This window comes from Falco cherrug, chromosome 9 (genome assembly GCF_023634085.1).
Source record: "Falco cherrug isolate bFalChe1 chromosome 9, bFalChe1.pri, whole genome shotgun sequence".
Taxonomy (NCBI): Eukaryota; Metazoa; Chordata; class Aves; order Falconiformes; family Falconidae; genus Falco; species Falco cherrug.
The window spans coordinates 29029180-29048184 of NC_073705.1; the positions used below are offsets into that span (position 1 = coordinate 29029180).

Sequence of the window (19005 nt, forward strand, 5' to 3'; positions counted from 1 at the left end):
GTCCGCCCGCTCCCGCTCCCGGCCCGCCCCGCGGCCGCTCCCGCCCCGCCTGCCCCGCTCCCGCTTCCGCCCCGCTCCCGGCTCCGCCCCGTTCCGCTCCCGCCGCGCCTGCCCCGCTCCCGCTCCCAGCCCGCTGCTGCGCGCTCCCGGCCTACCTGCCCCGCTTCTGCCCCACTCCCGCTTCCGGACCCGCTCCCGGGGCTGCTCCCGCTACCGGCCCCACCCTGCTCCGCTGCCGCTCCCACTCCGCCTGCCCTGCTCCCGCTTCCGGCTCCGCTCCCGCTCCGGCTCTGCCCCGCTCCCGGCCCGGCCCCGCCCCGCTCCCGCTCCGGTTCCCGGGCCTCCTGTCCTGCTCCCGCTCCCGTCCCGCTCCCGCCCGGCCCCGACTCGTGGCGGAAAGGACACGCCGGCGCCGTTGACAGCCCAACTTTATTACACCTCCGGTAGCGTCTCGGCGCGTCCCGGCTGCTCCTGCCCGCGGCACCGCCCCTCTCCCGGGCAGGACACACTCACGGCCCCGGGGGGCCCCGCCGCTCCGCTCCGGGCCGTATCATTTAACTATCCACATCTCCAGCCGCGGACCCTCGAGCCCCCCGGCCCGCGGCAGAGACCGGCGCCCCTTCTCCCGGCCCGCTCTGCCCGCAGCATCCCCGCGCCGGTCCCGACCGGGCTGGCGGCAGCAGAGGGAGCTGCTTCCATGCGCTTGCTGCACCGGCAGCGCTGCCCGCCGCCCGGGAAGGTGCGGAGGAAAAGGGGGACCCGGCTGCCGGAGGGGTCACCCTGAGGGGCAGAGGGACAAGGGGGCTGCCCATCGTGGGCTGTACCGGGGCTCAGCACCCCAGCCCTCCCCAGCAGCCGGTGGGCACCGGACCCGGGTGCTTCTCGCAGCTTGTGGGACAGATTGCGGCAGGCCCTGCAAATTCACCCTCGCACCGCTCTGGCAGGGTGGTGGCCAGGCCAAGTGGAGCTCGGTGGCCACAGGGTAGGAGAGGGTGCCAAACCGGAGGACATCCAGGGCATGAGGACAAGGGCATGGTGTGGTGCCTGCCCGATGTGGCCCTGCTGCGAGGCTGTGCAGGCTGCCGAGGAGGCAGCGCGTTCCTGGGAGTGCGTGGGGACAGGAGCGGGGCCGGTGGGTCCAATTCTGGGCTGCGGGCTATCGGTACCGGCAGGCCAGCGCGTTTACGTTCTTCACCACATAGAAGCTCATGGTTAGTGGGGGGATGACCAGGGTGCGGCCGGCCCGCAGCGGACGAGGCTTCAGCTCAGGGAGGGTCCCATCATCCACCATGGCCAGTGGCTGCCCGTTGAGCTGGACCGACCTGTGGGACCAGGAGAGGGTTGGGGTAGTGGTATCGAGGACAGGGTGGCAGCGACAGCCCCAGCCACCAGCACTGCACTTACTTGGAGTGGAGCCCATCCTTGCCATAGGGCTGCAGAAGGTACTGGTGTACAATCTTATCCCGCAGCGTTCCTGCCAATTTGATTTTCTTCCGGGAGCGATGTAGGTTGATGATATAAAGGGTGATGGACCCCCGGACGTAGTTGTGGCTGCAAAGGGAAGAGTGGAAGCTGAGGGCAGCACTGGCAAGTCCCTGGGAGCGTCACCGCCAAGAAGGGGGTTGGGGGTTTCTGCAAGCACTGGCCTCATGCAGCCATCCAGAGAGGATGTCATCATCCCAGCTGCCCCTTTCCATAGGGAGATGCCACGTCGCCATCACAAAGCCTGGCTCCTTGATGACAACTTTCCAGCCTCCCCCCTCCTCAGCCAGGGGTGGCACAGCTCAAGAGAGTGTCGCGGGGGGGTGGTGGTGTGGTCTCGGGACAGCCCCCCCAGCCCTTTGCAAGAAAGGTGCCAAGACGGAGGGGAGCTCTGTGCACGGGTGGCAGCTGCCCTCGCTGCCCCGGGCACCTAACTGACAGGTCCAGACACTGATCCTCTGTCCCTGCCTAATCAGGCAGCCCCAAACAAAGGCTATAAAGCACTTTGCACCTGTCAGTTACTGGACAAGGTTTCCTACCGAGCTGGAGGCATGTTGAAAGCATCTGGACTGTGTAAAGAAACAGTCTCTCCTCCTCCACAATAGCAACTTGTGTCTGCAGAGGAGGTGGCCACCCCCCCGGCTTGCTGGGGCGCTTTCAAAGACCTTATCAGCGAAACAATAACCAGGCCGGGCTCCCCGGCAGCGCAGCCCGGCGCGTAACCCGACCGACCGGGGGCCCCTCGTGTGAAATCCACCCCCTTGATCTCTGCTGCTGGGGCTGCCTGGCCGCCGCTGCACCAGCCCCAGCCGGCCCCGTTCCCAGGCAGAGCTTGCCGTGACTTTCATCGGAGGCATCACCATTCCTGCGTGTTCCCTCCGCTGCGACAGTGGCCAGAGCGGCACCCGAGCGAGTCCCCTGGGAAGCCAACCTGCCTTGCCGGAGCCAAACCCTGGGCTCCTGCCCCAGCATGTCCTTGATGGTCCCCATCTCCCGGGGGTCCTGTTTATCACCTTCCTGCAGCCCCCTGCCTCCCTCGCTCTGCTTACTTGTGGTAGCTGGTGCAGTGGGCGTAAATGCGGAGCTTGTCACGGATGACCCTGCCAGGCCGGGGTTTCCTCTGCAGACCAGCCACATGGATCGCCAGCACCTTGGGACCGATGAGGCGCTTGTAGAGCAAGGACAGCCAGTAGTCCTGGGGGGCAGAGCGGACAGTCAGCAGCACAACAGTCCCCCCGACTCACAGCGAGAATGGGCAGGACAGGCTGGCATCCCTGCCTACAACCTAGCAAAACTTTGGCTGTTGGGGTGAAAATGTTGTGTGCCAGATGTCTGCTTCAGGGTGACTTTTTTTGCGTAGTCCAAGCCAAAACAGCATCGCTGCCTGTGCTGAGAGACACCGATATCCTCTAAAGGAGCCCAGAGGGTGGGGAGTGGCATAGACGCCCTTGCACGTTCCCACAAACCTGCACATAGCTATGCCATGGACTTGTGCACCAGCTCCAGCTGATGCATATGGAATGGTGATGTCTCTGGAGCATGCAGGTCACCCCCTACCCTACCCTTTACATGGGGCTGGAGCACATCAGAGCTCTCCCGTGCTCGCCAGCTCTGTTCATGGCACACTGGCTTTGGTGACTGCCGAGGGTGCTCCACTTCCTAGAGGAATTTCACCTGTTTTAAAGCCTCCTGTGAAGTTAAGCACCCATGAACACAGTACAGGGAAGCCAAGCACTCAAGAAACACAAAACATTCAGCCCCTGCACACATGCGTTAATGATGCAGCCTTTAATTACGTCACCACATACTACTTTTTCCCGCAGGGCACAGCCTCGCTTCGCACACAGGATGGGCCCCAAGCCCCGGGGAGGGCCGTGAGGCTGTGCAGTGATGGAGGCTGCTGCCGGCAGGGCCCCCCACTCATCCGCTGCAGAAGCTGGGAGGTGTGTGGTAAATGAAGCAGGGTTGTGGGAAGGGAAAGGGCAGGCTCAGGCACTTGCCTGCTGTTCTGCCCTGCTGTTGCTCTGGGCACCCTAGGTGATGCCAGGGAGACAGAGCCTCTCACACTGCTTCTCTGGGTGCTGCCTGTGGGTGTGCTGGGCACTGCCTGGGTGCTGGGGCACTTTCACACACACCAGCACCCTGGATAAGCCCCCTCTGCACAACCCAGACCAGTTGCCCCAGAGGGACCACGTGCCCCATCCCCATCTGCAATGTTGAATGCCAGCAGCGACGGTCACGCTGGCACCAGGGACTGCTCTGCCTGGCAGTGTCTGACCCACACAGCGAGGAGGGCTGCTGATGTGGAAAGGAGCATGGATCAAACGCCTCGTGGCTCTGCACACTGCCTGGGTAGGCACAAGGAAAGCCCTACATGGCCAGAATAGCACCCAGAAGGGGCCTGCCACCTAAAAGGGCATGTAGTGGGGAATGGGGTCTCTAGGGCCCCAGGCTACAGGACTAGACGGGCAGACAGAAGCACAGATACCCCATACAGGTACAGGTAGCCACCCTGTGCATGGGAAGCCCTCACACAGCCCCTGATTAACATGCATTTCGGATGGAGAGGCCAGCAGATGAAACACAGCAGCGCTGCAGCAGCCACCGGCACAAGGCAAATACCCACTGGCCAGACCAGACTGCCAGCCCCGTCTCCTCTCCAGCTCCACTCAGCAGAAGCTGACCGGTTCCAGCAGTGCTGGGCTGACCTAACAAAGGGAGATCCAAACCCACTTCCCACTTTCTGGTTAAGCTGTTACCACAGTGCTGGAGGAAAAGCTGCCTTCCACTCTCCTCTCACTGCTCCCAGCCAAAAACCATGGGACTTTGTGCCACACCAGCCTGATAACTGCTTCCCCTGCAAACACCAGCCCTCAGCGGAGACACGAAGGTGAAGGGAGAGGCTTGTGCACACCAAGGAGGCTCAGCCCACGAGGCCGAAGCTCCCAGGAAGGATGAGCTGCAGCTGCTTGATCCCACGGACATGTGTGTCCCCAGAGATGTGCACTGTCCCTGTCCCGGTCCCTGCTGGCTGGCGGTACTTCCCTCACCCTGGGGATGTCCCTGTGCCATGCTGCAGGGGCTGTGCCAGCCCACCTTGCTCAGGCTCATGGCAGGTGGGAGCAGCCATGCCCAGCACACTGCCGGCTCCCCAGTGAGCCACGCCAATTATCAGGCATCATTAGATGAGTAATTACTTGAGTTCACGGTGAGGCCAAAGGTGAGCACAGATTACAGGATTTAGCCCCACGGTCGTGAGTTGAAAATAAATGAGTTCAGTGCCCCGAGCTACCCATCAGCTCAGGCTCTTAGGGCTTTCTAGCAGCTCCCCTGGGGTTTCCCACCTATTCTCCTTATTTCCACTGAGGAGATGCTGCTTTTGCCCGCAAGTTATGGAAGTGATAGAGGCCAGAGACTTCGTGGCTACCCTCAAAATTTCATTGTGAGTCTCAAGAGCTGTTATGCAGGGGCCTCGCGATGGCCACGTCCTGATGAGGAGCTGGCGCCAGCAGCTCCACATCCACCCCTCTGGGCAGGGCAGTCCCCCAGGGGTTTCCTGCTTCAGCACTGGTGTCCATCTGCTCCCAAGGCTCAGCAGCAGCAAGATTTGCAATGTGGGGGCACAGGGAGCTGCCAGCCCCACAACCTGCCCCAGCTGCTGCCAAATCTCGTGTCTCAGCATACACTTTTCCCAAGGGTGCCTTGGCAAACCCTGCTTCCCTGCAGAGCTGGGGGAGCTGAGCCTGGGGCTCCTGCTGAGGCAGCTCACAGGCAGAGCTGTGCTGTCCAGCTTCTCCTGGGCTGGGCACAAGGACATATGCTTGTCTTTCTGGGAAGCATTGGCCATGTTTTGAGGGCTTCTGATCCAGCTAAGATTACACAGCTTTTCTAAGAAAAATCATGAGATAGGTAGGGCAGTCAGCAGTGATGCAAGACGAGCTATTGTGCAAAGTGTGAGATGACCACGGCTGAGCATTCAGTATTTTGGCTCAGGCAATGCTCCCAGGGCAGTGCAGGGACCAACCTCTCCCTCCAGCATCTGCAGGAGGTGAGGGGACAGCAGTGATTTTACCTTGCCTTGCTGGCAAGGCTAACTCTGAAGTCTCCATTTTCAGGAGGATGTGGAAGTACCAAAGAGAGTTCAAAGGAGGGCCAGAAAATGACGAGGCTGGAAAAGGAGTCATCAGCACCGGCCTCAAGGCACTTAAGCTCTTCGGCTTACTGCAGGGAAGCACTGAAGACAGCTGCAGCTTTTCGCATCATCACAAGTCCGCTTGCGGCAGAGGCCAAAATCATGTTACTTGCAATAAATTACCAGGAGCTGGTGACACCAAGCATTTCAATGATGAATCCATCATGCACCTAGCATGACTGAAACAAACCCACCAGGTGTGGGCATTTCTCCAGCTGGGCTGGTGCTCTGGGCCTGCTCCTACCACTGGCATGAGTGAAACCCAGATACAATCACACCGAGGCTGCTGGGCACCTGTAGCCACTGGCTCCTGTTCGAATGGTGACCAGCTTGGGAAGCAGTTGCTCCTGAAACCCAGTTTGGCTGAAGGCAGGGTGGCTTTTTCACTGATCAGCGACCTCTTCCTGGACCCCTGACAGCAGCTGGCACCCACTCCCATATGGCAAACCTTGTGTGAGTGTGGCCCCTGTGTGAGCATGGCCCCCAGGCTGGCAGCACCCACATGTCCCTTGCAAAGACAAGTGCTTGCCTTGCAGCACAGTGCCGGGCATCCCAGCAGAGGCAGCCCTGGCATTGCCCAGGGAGATGTGTGGTTCCAACCAGTACAACCAGAGAAAGAATTTGGCTGTTGGAGTCATGGAGGGCTTCGGTCGTGAGGGCTGAGCCAGCAACACAGCTGTAGCGACAGAGGAGGACTAGCATACAGGAATCTGGTGTACTATTAGTCCCCTGGGAATCAAGGGAGCTTTCTTGCTTTAATTACTTTGCAGACCCATCAAGCAGTGCTGCCACTGCAGCCCTCAGAGCTGAAAGCAAGGAGCACCTGAAGCCAAAGCTGTCCTGTGCCTCAGGAGGTCTCCTGGCCGGGACCCCAGATTTCCAGGCAGGAGAGGTGCTTGTCTCAAGTGAGTGGAAGTGCAGAGCTTGGGCCAGCCACATCTTCTGAGCCAGTGAAGACCCACCAGATTTCCAGTAGACAGGGAAATCCCAGAGGGTCCCAATTAATCTCTTTGCACATTCTAATTAATTGCAGGAGATTTTAGAGACTTCAGCTTTTGGAAACAAGGCTGATTAGGCAGACCTTCAGACAGACCTATTAACCAGACCATCCCGTCTCCAGAGCCATTAGGAAGGGTGCAGGAGCATATTCCCATGCTCGCTCCTAGAGGCAGCAAAGCAGCTTTCCAACCCACCTGAGTTTGTTCAGTCCACACTCACCACATGTGAGAAGATGTTGCCATAACCAGAAAACCAGAGTAATGGAGCTGCTGGTCCTGCTTTGGTCTCCTGGGGGCTGTAACCGGCAAAGGCAGCTGAACTTCAAACGAGCAGGCTGCTGACCCTGCAGTGCACAGCCTCCTCTGGCTGGGGCTGCTGGGGCATGGGTCTGTGTCACCATGTCACCAGCAGCATCAACTGGCTGCTGCTTGCCCCCTTCCTCTTCTTGCTTCTTCCCTCTTCTGAAGCTGCCCAAGCTCTTCCTCCACCCCTCGGGCACACTTGAGTTTCAACAGCCTGTTATAGATTGTTCCAACCTTCATCCGTCTTTCTCCACAGTCCAAGCAACCCATATGGAGAGACGAGCTGGCTGGTCTGCCTTCCTGTACATCACAGGACAGACAGTTTTAGTCTTTTATCCCTCTGTTGAGCCTGATGGTTTGTTTTTGGCAAAAGCATCATCCAGAAAAGTAGTGATTGTGGTTGCGAGGGCTTGGAGAGATGGAGAAGCCGCCACTTCCCAGGGAGTCTGTTCCAGCAGTTAAACTTCACATTGTTAACAATTCCACTCCTTATTTTCAGCTTGAATTTGTCTGGCTTCAGCTTCCAACCAGTGGTTCTTGTTCTTTCTTTTTCCTCTAGATTAAAGAGATCCTCAGCATCCAAAGCTTTCTCCCTGTGGAGGTCCTTACATCCTGTTCAAGCCATGGCTGGTCGTTCCTTCAGCAAGGCTGGACTAATGCCGCTTTTAACATTATCCCTGAGTTTTATGTGCTTCTTGGACTGTGGGAGTTAGAGGTTTTCTCACCCAAATCCTGTGCAAGGTCCTGAGACAAGCAGAGCAGGGCATAGCCTCTCCCCAAACGGAACAATTGCTGAAGCCAAAATGATCAGCAATGGGAGAGGGCACTGATGCTGTTCTCACAAGTTTGCATGCATCTGTCCTCAGGCATGTGAGCTGTTTGCCATTTTGCATGTGCACCCTCATCATGTGGGGGTCCTGAAGAGCTAAGTACTTGAGCAGTTTTCTGCAACATTTGCCGCTGCACTGGGGGAATTTGCGGGTGTGCCCTGAGCACCACAGGGGACACTCTAGAGAAGGTGTATGAATGGAGAACAACACTCCTCCTAGCCCCAAACGAGGGGGCTTCAGGTGGACTGGGCTGCCAGGAGCTTGTGGCATCAGCAGGGGAGGATGGGGCCAGCACACAGAGAGATGCTTCAGTGAAGCAGCCCCCTTGACTCTTCCCTCTGTTCTGCCCACACAGCCCTGTCCCTCCTGGGCAGGACAGACTCTTGCTTCGATCCAGGCTCCTGCACCTGTGAAAGGATCAGCTGATGCTTCCCAGTTCCTTTCTTGCTTAGCCTTGGTTCCTGCAGGTGCCCACCACCAGCCGCCTGAAGCTGCTGACGTCTCTGCCAGGGTGTCTATTGTTTTCACCATGCTGATCCTCTTCCCTCCTGCCCTAACGGCTGTGAGTGTCTCATCTCACACCACTCTTCCCTACATCACCTTCTGCCTTCACATCTTCCCTGCAGCTTTCTCTGCCAGCAAGAGTCTACAGCTGAAGGGGCTGTAGTGGGGGCTGCCAGTCCCACACCCCAGTGCCTTTAGGCTATGGAGGGAGAGGAGGGGAGGCAGGCATGACGAGGGAGGGCAATGGCTCCATTAGCTGGGCCAGGAGCAGCTATGTAGAGCAGAACTATTGTTGTTGTGGCTGCTTTGTGCATCCTGTGTGGTTATGGGGGCTTATGGCAGGCTGGCTCTTGTCTGGTCTTGTAGACTGAATACCTACTCATGGTTAGGGAAAGGAAACCAGGGCCCAATTTTACAACAGCTCTGCAATAAGTCCCAAAAAGCAGTACAAGGGGACAGCCAAGAGAGTTACTCCCATCCCAAATAACATGCTAATGTGTGTGCACCCATGGGCCCGGAGAGCAGCATTCTCATCCGCTGGTGCCAGCAGCACCACAAGCTCTGTGTTTGGGCTGAGCATCAGCCATTCATCCTACAGCCAGGGTCTCCTCCAGCTCTGCCAGCAGCACAACGTGCAAAGTCTCTGATGAGCATCACATCTTCACAGCCTTCGAGCCGCTACACCCTTTGCTCAGCCCCTCACCTTTGTGTCTGTCTCTTCTGCTCTTTTTCTCCACCCCGGAGAAAGACCAAACACTGACATTAAGGCAAAATTCCTGCTGTGGGAGCAGCAGCCACAGGAATTGCTGCCGGGCACTGATGGTGCCGATGGGACAGCCTGCCCAGGCACCTATAGAGTGGCGAGTGGGCGAGTGGGAAGTGGGTCCTGTCTATCACCACCCTTCACAAGCTGGTCCCCAGCCAGTGGCCTCCACCTTCCCTGGGAGCTGAGCAGATGGAGGAACAGCCAAACTTCTCTTTTGTCATCACCTCTCCCAAACAGGGTCCAGGAGACCTGAGGCTGCAGGAAGGGAGCAGAGCTGTCGGATCAGCGGGCTTGGAAACAAAATGCAACTTCATTGTTTTCTGTTCTGCTGCTTTTCACCCAAACACTACTTCCCTCTGCTCCTTCAGCAAACACCAACCCACCCTGGGAAGGGCTTTACTATCCCACTGCCCCCACAGCCCCAGGATGGCTCTGTCACCAACGTGGGCAGGTGTGCCACTAGCACAGTGCCTCTGGGAGGCGTGGGCAGTGGCCGTGTCCATCCTTCCAAGTACAAGCCACAGCTGCCTGTCTCAGACGGAGTGTGTGTCTCTGCCCCAGTTCCCGGAGCAGGAGGAGCAGCCCGGCTCTAGGTCTGCGCAAGTCCCACAGCTCTGGTGGGTGGGTGCCAGAGCTGCCAGCCACAGCATGGCTTTGATGCATTTGAGAGTTCAAGCATATGCACTTCAAAGACCTTTTTCATGCTGCACTAAGAGGGAAAGGCCCCTTAACCCACTGTGACAGAGAGCAGAGTTTAGATGCTTTAAATCTGTCTCCTGGTTCACAAATAAAATGAGCCTCAGAGCAGACTTAAGAGCTCCTGGAAGCCGAATGCAGCGAGAGTGCAGAAAGCAGAGGATGCTGCAGTCCTTGAGACATGGTATGATCATAGTTGAAAGGACAAGGCAGTGGAGAGGATGCCCAGCTCAGATCTGCTTCAGGTGCTCGTGCCAGGGCTGGCTGGGAGATTTCTGCAGGGCATGATTTCCACTCTTCCCTTCAGTGGGCCGTGCTCCGGCTTGACATCTCTTGGGAAAGCCTTTCCTCTCCACACACCTGAACTGCCCGGGATTTCATCCCTCGGTCCCATGGCCAGAATGAACATCCTGTACAGACAGCTCCTGCCTGTCCTCTCCTCTCCCACCCCTTCCCCGTCTGCAGGCGTCGCTCCTGCCAGAGCCAGTGCTCCAGCGTGCGGGGCAGATGGGGGTGCCAGACGCCCGCGTGGCAGATTTATGGTCATCAGGAACAGTTTCCATGTGTGTGCGAGCTCCATTGGACCCGCTCCCTCCCCCCACCCTTTGTCGCTCCCAGGCTTGGGACCATGCCTCTGCCTCTGCCTGCGCGGCGCATGGCACGCTGCAGCCTGACCCAGCCGCCCTCTCCGACAGTGACCCCAAAGCCGAGGGTCCCTGCTGGGGGGAACAGCAACCGCAGTCCTACCCCTGGCAGCTCAGCCAGCTGCGTGTGTGCAGCGTGGTGACTCAGTGCTGGGCGTGCAGATGGGCCGGCGCAGCAGCGGGGCTGAATTCCCCCGGCCCCGCAGCCAGCTGGCTGGGCTCGGCAGCGGGAGTGCAAGCGCTTGCAGGAAAGGGCTCTCCATATGCTTCCCCCTATGGATGCCAGGCCTTCTCCTCACCTCTGGACACTGCCCAGCCAAGCAGCTGGGCAGCCACTGGGCGACCAGATGGCAGGGTGGGGATGGGCATAGGTGGGCGAGGACCCAGTCCCGCAGCCCTGGTCTGGGAAGGGCCCCTTCCCGCGCAGCGCAGGGGTGGGAGAGGCACCGTCCAGGGACACGGCTGGGACCTCCAGCTGCAATTAGCAGCACCTCCGGCCAAGGCAGCTCAGCTAATGAGCGCACTGGGGAGCGCATACATGCGGCAGGCAGGAGCATGGTCAGGGCAGCAGCTCCCACCCCTGGCACGGCACCTCGCTGGAGAGCCCCTTGCCTCTTTGCACCCAGACACTGGGGTCCCAACCCATGCCTTGCTGGGGAGGTGCCTGGGATGGGTCAGGCTGGTGCCCCTGGTACCGAATCGCCAGGTGCAGCCCAAGGTGCGGCTCACACCATGCCCTAGGGACCTCAAGGGATGCTGGGGACAGCCGCAGCCTGGCACCAAGCTTGTTCACACCAGGGCTTTTATGAAAACCCAGTTAGGAAGGGAACAGATCACTAAGGACAGACCTGATCTGAGCCTGGTGTCTTCCCTCCTGCAGGACAGATAGTAACTTTCCCATCAAGTTCCTCAGTGCCTTTGGGCTAAGCAGAGGAGGTGAAAAATCACCCGCAGCATCCAAGCGTCTGACCACAGCACTGTCAGGCACAGACCTCCGCACTGCTGTGATGCTTTCTCAAGGACGCCATCAATTCACAGGCAATATCATATTGTCTTCTACTACCACAGCTGAGCAGGCAGCCCCTGCCATTGCTTCACTCTGTGATCCCTCTGGGCCATTCTCATGCAGCATACAAAACTTATATCCAGAAAAGAAGTTTTAGCATCTCCCTAACTTTGGAGAACCAAGTATCTCACTGTCCACAGTCTTTAGAAGAAGGTCCAAGAAGAGCCACAGTTACCAGGAAATGGAAGTCTGGATTTCAGCTTTGCCTTTTCCATGGGGTTTGTGTTGCTCGGGCTCTGCCTAGAAACATGCCCAAGTTTTTCTACACATAGGTGTAACCTTACAGCACTGTGCATTAAGTGAGCAGAAATTACTACCAAGGATGGATAAAAGAGACAGGATTGCCACATGGAAGAGCATTCAGAAAGGTCTTTAACATACTGTAACAATCTGAAAAGAAAGCTCACGCTGACATGGGGGGGCTCTCCAGTGAAATAAATGTATCGCATCCCTCTGGACGGGTTTCAGGAGAGAGAGGTAGACTATGTACACTGTGTGCCTGAAATGAACCTAGAGCTACTAAATGTCAGAGCAGCATTTCAAAGGCACTGCCTTGTGAAAAGTGAGTATCAGTGCTGCTCCTGCCCTCCTTTCCTCCGCTCCTCACTCCCACGCATGGGTACAGATGGGTTCCGGAGCAGGGAGGCAGACTGACATACTGCAAAATGCTTTATTTGAAGGGCTTCTCAAGCACAAGCCCTGACTATTATACAGCTGGCTGCCCCAATCACTCAAGATGAAAAGCACTCCAACCATACATGAAAAAGTTATCTCAAAATAACAAGGCATTAAAACACTTGAGCTCAGTCGCATTAAGGTTGGCTGGAGGATTTCTATTCCCCAGCCTGATCACGTCTGTGCCAGGGCCAGGGAACCTCATGTCACCCAGTTTCTCCTGCTTTGCTCCTCATTAGCCCAGCAAGAGAAAACCATTTCCTCAGATCTGCACCAGGAGGGAGACTCAGAAAGATGACCTTGCCTTCCCCTGCTGTGGCACCTGTCCCTCGTAGGGGATTTTGATGGCACCACCTCTGAGGACAGGGTGGACAGGCAATTCTTGCAGCCAGGACGGGCACTCAGAGCTGCTTTCATGGGTGAAGGACCTGGATGGGGGTGCAAAGGCCATGCCTCTTGCAAGATGCCCCAGAAGCCACAAGATGCTGCTTTGTTCATGAGCCAGCTGTGTGCAGAAAACCCAGCAGAGACATGAGCATCTCCCTAATTTCACCATGAAGCTGCAGTACCCCTTGGCCACACTGCTGCTGCCTGAGACCATTTTCAGGAGCCAGGCTGCACTGCACTGGCAAGGCACCATGGTGCAAAGTTGGGGATAGACCAACTTAAACCTCTGCTTTCAAGGTTTCACTGCACCCCTGCTTGCAAACAGCTATTCCCAGTTGCTCTTGCATTTCCCACTGAAATGGCCAGAGTTCACGAGTTTATTTTCAATCCAAGGCTAACCCACAGAAAACACAGAGCAAGCCTTACCAGGCTGCCCGGGTTTGCTGCCCAGCACCCATGCCCAGACAGCAGCCGTGCCTTCTGCCAGCCCAATGTGCTGGTACCCCTCGCTAGCTCACAGCATGGCCCATGACAGCAGCTATCACCTTGCTATACACAGAGGGGTGCAGTGATTTGCCTGCTCCTTCCCTGTACTTAACAAAAACATTCCCTTCAGCGCTGCGGTCCTGGGGGAGAGGCAGAAAGAAATGTGGTGAGATAGAAACTGAGACTCCCACAGCAGTGTCCACCAAGTGACCCCCATTATCGGCACTCCCCAATCCCCCAACATGGCGCCTACGCCACATTTTACAAGCTTCATTATGCTATCTGCTGTAACATGCCCTAACAGAGACAGTACCAACATAAGCAAAACCAGCAGCATCCGAGGGTCCCAGCTGAAGGACAGGGAGGAGGGCTCACGTGGCAGCAGTGCAGTGCTTATATGGCGATGGACTACAAATCACTTGGTTTTATCTGGGAAGGTCTTTAGCACAAGGATGGAGGGCTGTATTTGCATCGCTGCATGATCCCTGGATCACGTAGGAAGCTCTCCCTGGACTGTGCAGCTACTCAGCACCTAAGGACACCACTGTAAAAGGCTCAGCTCCAGCTCAGCACCCTGAAACGTGCCATCCTCTTATTTGACAAGCAGGGATCAGCAGTGGCAGGGGAGCAGGAGGAGGTGCAAAGGTTGCTATCGGGATCCCAGCCCTGGCTTCCAGCTCTCTGAGGAGCTGCCAGCTGGAGCCTTGATTGATGCTGTGGTGATGCAGCCCTTCTCTCAGCAGGCAGCTGCCTCACGCCCAGCTGGCATGCGGAAACCTCTTTGTCGTGGCAGCTAATAAGCAGATTGTATTTCACAGTGCCGCGGCCCTGTGCAGGTACAGCCAGCGGCTTTCATCTCCCTGATAGCTCCCACGGGAAAAGAGTGGCCGCTGTCCCGCGGAGCAGGTCACGGTCTGGTCTCGCTGGGCTTTTTGGTATTTGCAGCTTTTAAACTCCCTGTTGGTTTGCACCTGTCTGTGGCTCTTTTATAGCACAGGAGTTGAGGGAAAGGGGTTGGGGAAGCACCACTGGAGTTTGTGCAGGAACACAGTGGTGGGATGTGGGATCAACACTGAAGCACATGGGAGAGAGAGGAAACAGCCCTGAGGGGGGATGTCATCTAACTTATTGGGAGACTTATCTTTAAAACAACAGCAAAATCCATTTTAAAGATCTCCACTGCCTGGGGTTTATTCCTCTAACTCCTTCCCTGGCTTTAATCCCACTCCTAACTGCATGCGTGCTCCAGCTGCTCCAGGGCTCCTGCCCCAGCTGTGCCAGGAGAGCTGGCCATGGGCCACCCACTGCCCACACTGTGCTGGGAGACCTGGCCATGGGCCACCCACTGCCCCACGTGCCTGGCGGGCAGGAGCTGGCCTGCACCCATCTAGCCAGGAGCAATCTAGGGGGGTCCTGAGTTCCTGGGGAGTGGGGGATGTGGCTTGGCCAGGGGAATAGGCTCTTCAGAAGAAATCCATCAAGTGCTTGCCCCAGGCTCAGGTTCATCTCAAACAAAGTTCAAAGCCCACCAGGCTTTCCCCAGCCCAGGTACCCAGAACTGGCAGGTATGCTTGCCAGAGGGGTACATGTGGGAGCCCAGGGTGCTCCAGGAGATACCTGGAGCAGCACAAGCAGGGGACTGTGCTCTCCTGTTCACTGGTTTGCTCTCTCGAGCCACCCACCAGGCCATGCTGGGGGAGTTAGCGCAGACCTTGTGTCACCAGCTCTCCCGCATCCTTCCCTGACACCCAGGAATGCTGTTGCGGGAATGCTGTTTTCTTGGCTGAGTAGGTAGAGCCAACTGAGAGGTGGCTCCATCAGCCTTTGCCTCCCTGCGGCCACCCCCTGAGATCTCAGGGCAGCATCAGGGCTGTGCACCTCCCCGAAGCAGATCTCCAATCCTGCCAGCAGCCTTTGCTGGGTCACAGACCCATAATCCCTTCCAGGGGATGTGCAGAGCGCCCAGCTGCCCTGCTAGGGTCTCCACCTACAAGGCAGCGTATTAACTAGCTGCTCTCTATCCCCACCCCCCAGAAAAGGAAACCTGCTACTTTTAACAGGGGTTTTCATATGGTTTCTTTATCAGTACCATGTGTACTGGGAACTCCCCCCTGCCCAGGTGTTTTTGAAGAGTGAGGGATGCTGCAGGGCACTGGTGAGAACCACTGCTGCCTGTGAAGCTGGGAATGCCCTTCAAATTCCCTTCACTTTGGTTTCTAGAAATCTGAAGCCGAGTGCTAAGGCTCCAGCCTGGCTTCCCCCAGCCCAGCTCACCACTAGCAAACCAGCTGCTTGCCCTGTGCCATGCATGGTGGTCCTGCCACACCCCTCCCTCCCTCCCTCCCTCCCTCGGACTCTGCAGCCTGCACTGGCACCCCTCAGTAGCACCAGCCTGCCTCCTGTGCTACCAACCCTGGGCACCAAATGAAGTTTCAGCTACAGAGGTATTGCTCTCCTATCTGCCTCCAACATGTTGCATTTGATGTGAACTAACATCTCCTATTAACACTGCAAGAAACATCTGGAAAAATTAATTTTCAAGCAGAGTTCAGACAGGTCACAAGGAGAAAATCCCCCCCAAAATGAGCAGGGAGAAGCCAGCACCAGCGCAATGCCCCTGGGCAGACCTACCGGCAAGGGGTTGAAGTTCTGGTCCACCAGGTGGTTGTGGCCATGGTCGAGGAAGGAGTGCCGCACCACCACATCGATGCCCTGGCTGGCCAGCAAGCCCAGCGTGTTCAGCCACCTGAGGATGGAGGGAGCAGAGTCAGGCTGCTGCGGAAGGACCACCCAGCCCCAGTGGCACAGCTGCGCTCCGGAACACAGCGTTGCTCTCATGTATTCAACCTGGAGCCTGCTCCCAGCACCTCAAGTTGAAGCTTACAGATGGTTTTGTGAGCTAGGTATTAACGACCTCCCACCATCCCTGCCCTGGCAAGCCTCCACACCTCTCCCCCCACTGCAGCCACCTCTGCCCCAGCTGTGCCCGGCTTGCATGTCCCAACTGTGTACCTGAGCCCCTGCATGCACCTCAGCATCACAACCCTGTGCTCAAAGCCGGGGGCGCTCCCCAGCCTGCCAGCACTCCGCACCCACCATCTCAGCAGTGGGGACCAGACCTTTGCACCAGCCTATCTCCTCACACACCCCGGGAAAAGTCTTCAACCCTCACAGCCTGCCACAGCCCTGATACCCCAGGCATGTCCTCGCACCTCCCTGCAAAGCCTGGATAATCTTCCTCCATCTTTCATGATGACAGCCAGCTCTGAAGATCTGAACTGGGGCTTTGCAGCAGGATGCCAATGCCATGGGGCTGTGCCAGTAGACAAGCCCCAGGAGCCAGACATGGTTGTAGCTTTGAAGAAGGAGAGAAAACAATTTCCAGAGCAGAACTCTGCTGAGCACTTCCCTGGGCAGACGCCCCAGGAGTGAATGCATGCAAGGACATATAGCTGCAGCCTGAACCAAAAACACAGAGCAGGAGGAAGCCCAGGTGATCCCAAGCTATGAAGCAAGGCAAGCCTGTCAGGATGGCAGCTCTGGGGTCCCAGAGCTGGGGTGCTTGAATCACACCTCCCTTCCATGCCCATGCCCTGCGGCCACACCGTTGATACCAGTGTGGGATCCCACGCGGTCCCCTCCTTACTCTGCTACTCTGGATATGCCAAAGGCTGGCTCACCTACAGGAAAGCAGAGCTGAGGAGGGGTAATAGATTCTACAGAGGAAATAACAGTGCACAGGCTGCTGGGGAGTACCAAGTGGGGTACAGTTGGGCTCTCTGGGCACGGAGCTGGCCCTCTCCCAGCTACAGTGGCTTTGCAGCACTCAAGCCCGCAGAGCCCGTGGGGGTGGCAGTGCCCTGGCACCAGCAAGCTGGCATAACTCACAAGAACCCGGCCGCATAGGAATCGGAGAGGTTGTTCATGCCTCCGGCTGAGGTTGTGCCAACACCTTCCAGCCAGATCTTCTTCCCCGGTGTGTATGTGTTCACTACCTGCACAGAAGGGAAAAGCAACCAAAATGACTCTCATGAACCTGTGATTTAAAGCCAAGGCAGATATCTCCAATGCTACACCCTGGGAAGGCTTACAGAGCCCTTCGGTAACAGTGCTGCTGGGCAGTCAGTGCCTGCCTGGCCCTGGCATGGTTACTAGGTGTCTTCACCATGGGTGGGTGGTGGGACACTGTTCCTCACTCTCTCCTGCCAATGTCACATGTCCCCTATCCATCTTCTGGAGCTGCTCCAAACACACCCTCCCAAACATGCTCTCATGCTCCCAAACCCAGACCCTGCTCTTTCCTTGTGGTTTCCCCACACACTCTGCAGGCTGCCCTGCCACATCACCTCAGCTCTCTATGTCCCTATGCAAGGTGGCTGCCTGCCACGGGGAGCACCCCAGCCCCAGCGGCTATGTGGTGTGGGAGTACTGGGACACGTACTGAAGCCACATGGAGGAATGGTGGACACCTGAGAAGAAAGTAGTGGATGCCTCCAGGTGTGGCTGAGCAGGGGCTACTTTACCAGCCAAGGTGTCCCTGGCACAGGCGGGACACGTGGGTCCGAACATGCTGGCCCACCCCTTACAAGGCTCCAGCTGGCAGTGCAGACACCTGTGAGATGCCATCTGGGACGGGAGGGCTCAGATGGCTGGAGCTGCCCTCTCCCAGCATGAGCAGCCTCTGGCACCATGCAGTGCCCCGTCCTCTCTCTTGCAATCCCACTTCTCCAGGCCGGGCGACAAGCTCCCACGACCAGATGTCTGCAAACCCAGTGGCCCAAGGAGCGCTCTGCACAGCCTGATGGATCCTGCCCCATTAGTGAGGAGCGCTGGAATGTGCTAGATGGACTGGGATCCCTCAAAGATGTTAAATACGCCAGCTCTGGGCTGCCTCCCACTCACAGCCTGTGAGAGTCGATATCCCTGACTGAAGCCCCAGAGGTGTTGGCATCCTGCCTGTAATTATCTAAGCCCGCCACCTTCCCCAGTCGGAGAGGAAGCAATAAAACAGGGAAGTGGACAAGCCCAGCTGCTCTAATCAGCCCCGGCAGGATGCACAGACTCAAAGCCAAGCTGGAGGTTATTAGCACCCAGTGCTGTGCTTTTGCTCAGCCACACTGGCATTCCCGGGAGAGCCCTTCCCTGGCCCTGCCCCGCACAGACCAAATCCTGCCCTGTGGGTGCAAGGGTTCCCCCAGCCCGCACTGAGGGCAACTCCTGCTGCCTCTGGTCTGGGGATGGATGGGGTCCCGCTCCTTTCCCAGCAGGTTCCCAACCTGCAGTAGAGGTGGGACATGTGCCACCACTTTTGTTGGGGTGTTGTACCCCCAGTGGGAGCAGGGCAAGCCAGTGCCTCTGGTTTGCCTCTGTGCTGATCCCGCCAGCTGCCTCATGCCTCCCCGCGGCAGGAGGATCATCCACATGCATGGATGATTCCCAGCTTGTGCCAGAGGACTCAGCAAGCAGCTCTTCTCCAGTTTTGCTGTGCTGACCCTCACATCCCCTTTCCCGGGGCCTCTTTTGAGTTGTTTACTCATCCTATGGTTTCTCCCTGAAGGAATTACAACAGTAAGACATTGTGGTGACTGGTAGGGTATGAAAACTTAGACAAGACAGATAGATGGACATCTCCTCTAGTCCCTAAAGCCTTCCCCGCTTACTAGGTGCTCCTTACTCCTTCCAGGACTGACAGTGGAGTGGGCCACTCACAGTCACGGCCTCCATATCAGCCAAAGCAGGGGGACTTTGCAAAGCCCCCACCACCTACCCAGTTGCTAAAGATGTGAGCAGGGTCCCCCCAGCCGGCAGGGAGAAGAGCGCTCGCTGCAGGCTGCGTTAGCCAGGCAGAGCCATGGGCTCTGACACCACACGCCAGCAACAGCTGGGTTTTATAACACAGTCAAAACATGACCATCGGGAAAAAAAAAAAAAAAAAAAAAGAGTTGTTCATAATGGTCATGATTCTTCACTAGTGAA

The 19005-nt window shown here is 57.4% G+C and overlaps 1 protein-coding gene across 1 annotated transcript in view; it reads right to left on the minus strand.

Annotated features, from left to right (window-relative positions):
• Positions 1-412: 412 nt before the first annotated feature.
• HPSE2 (heparanase 2 (inactive)) overlaps positions 413-19005 on the minus strand; it is a 112551-nt gene continuing 93958 nt past the window's right edge. The window contains exons 8-12 of the mRNA XM_055720057.1: positions 16918-17024; positions 15661-15775; positions 2532-2677; positions 1405-1551; positions 413-1322 (exon numbers count right to left, since the gene is read on the minus strand). Of these exons, the coding sequence (XP_055576032.1) occupies positions 1157-1322; positions 1405-1551; positions 2532-2677; positions 15661-15775; positions 16918-17024 (681 nt within the window). The 3' untranslated portion in view covers positions 413-1156. The remainder of the gene's footprint in view (positions 1323-1404; positions 1552-2531; positions 2678-15660; positions 15776-16917; positions 17025-19005) is intronic.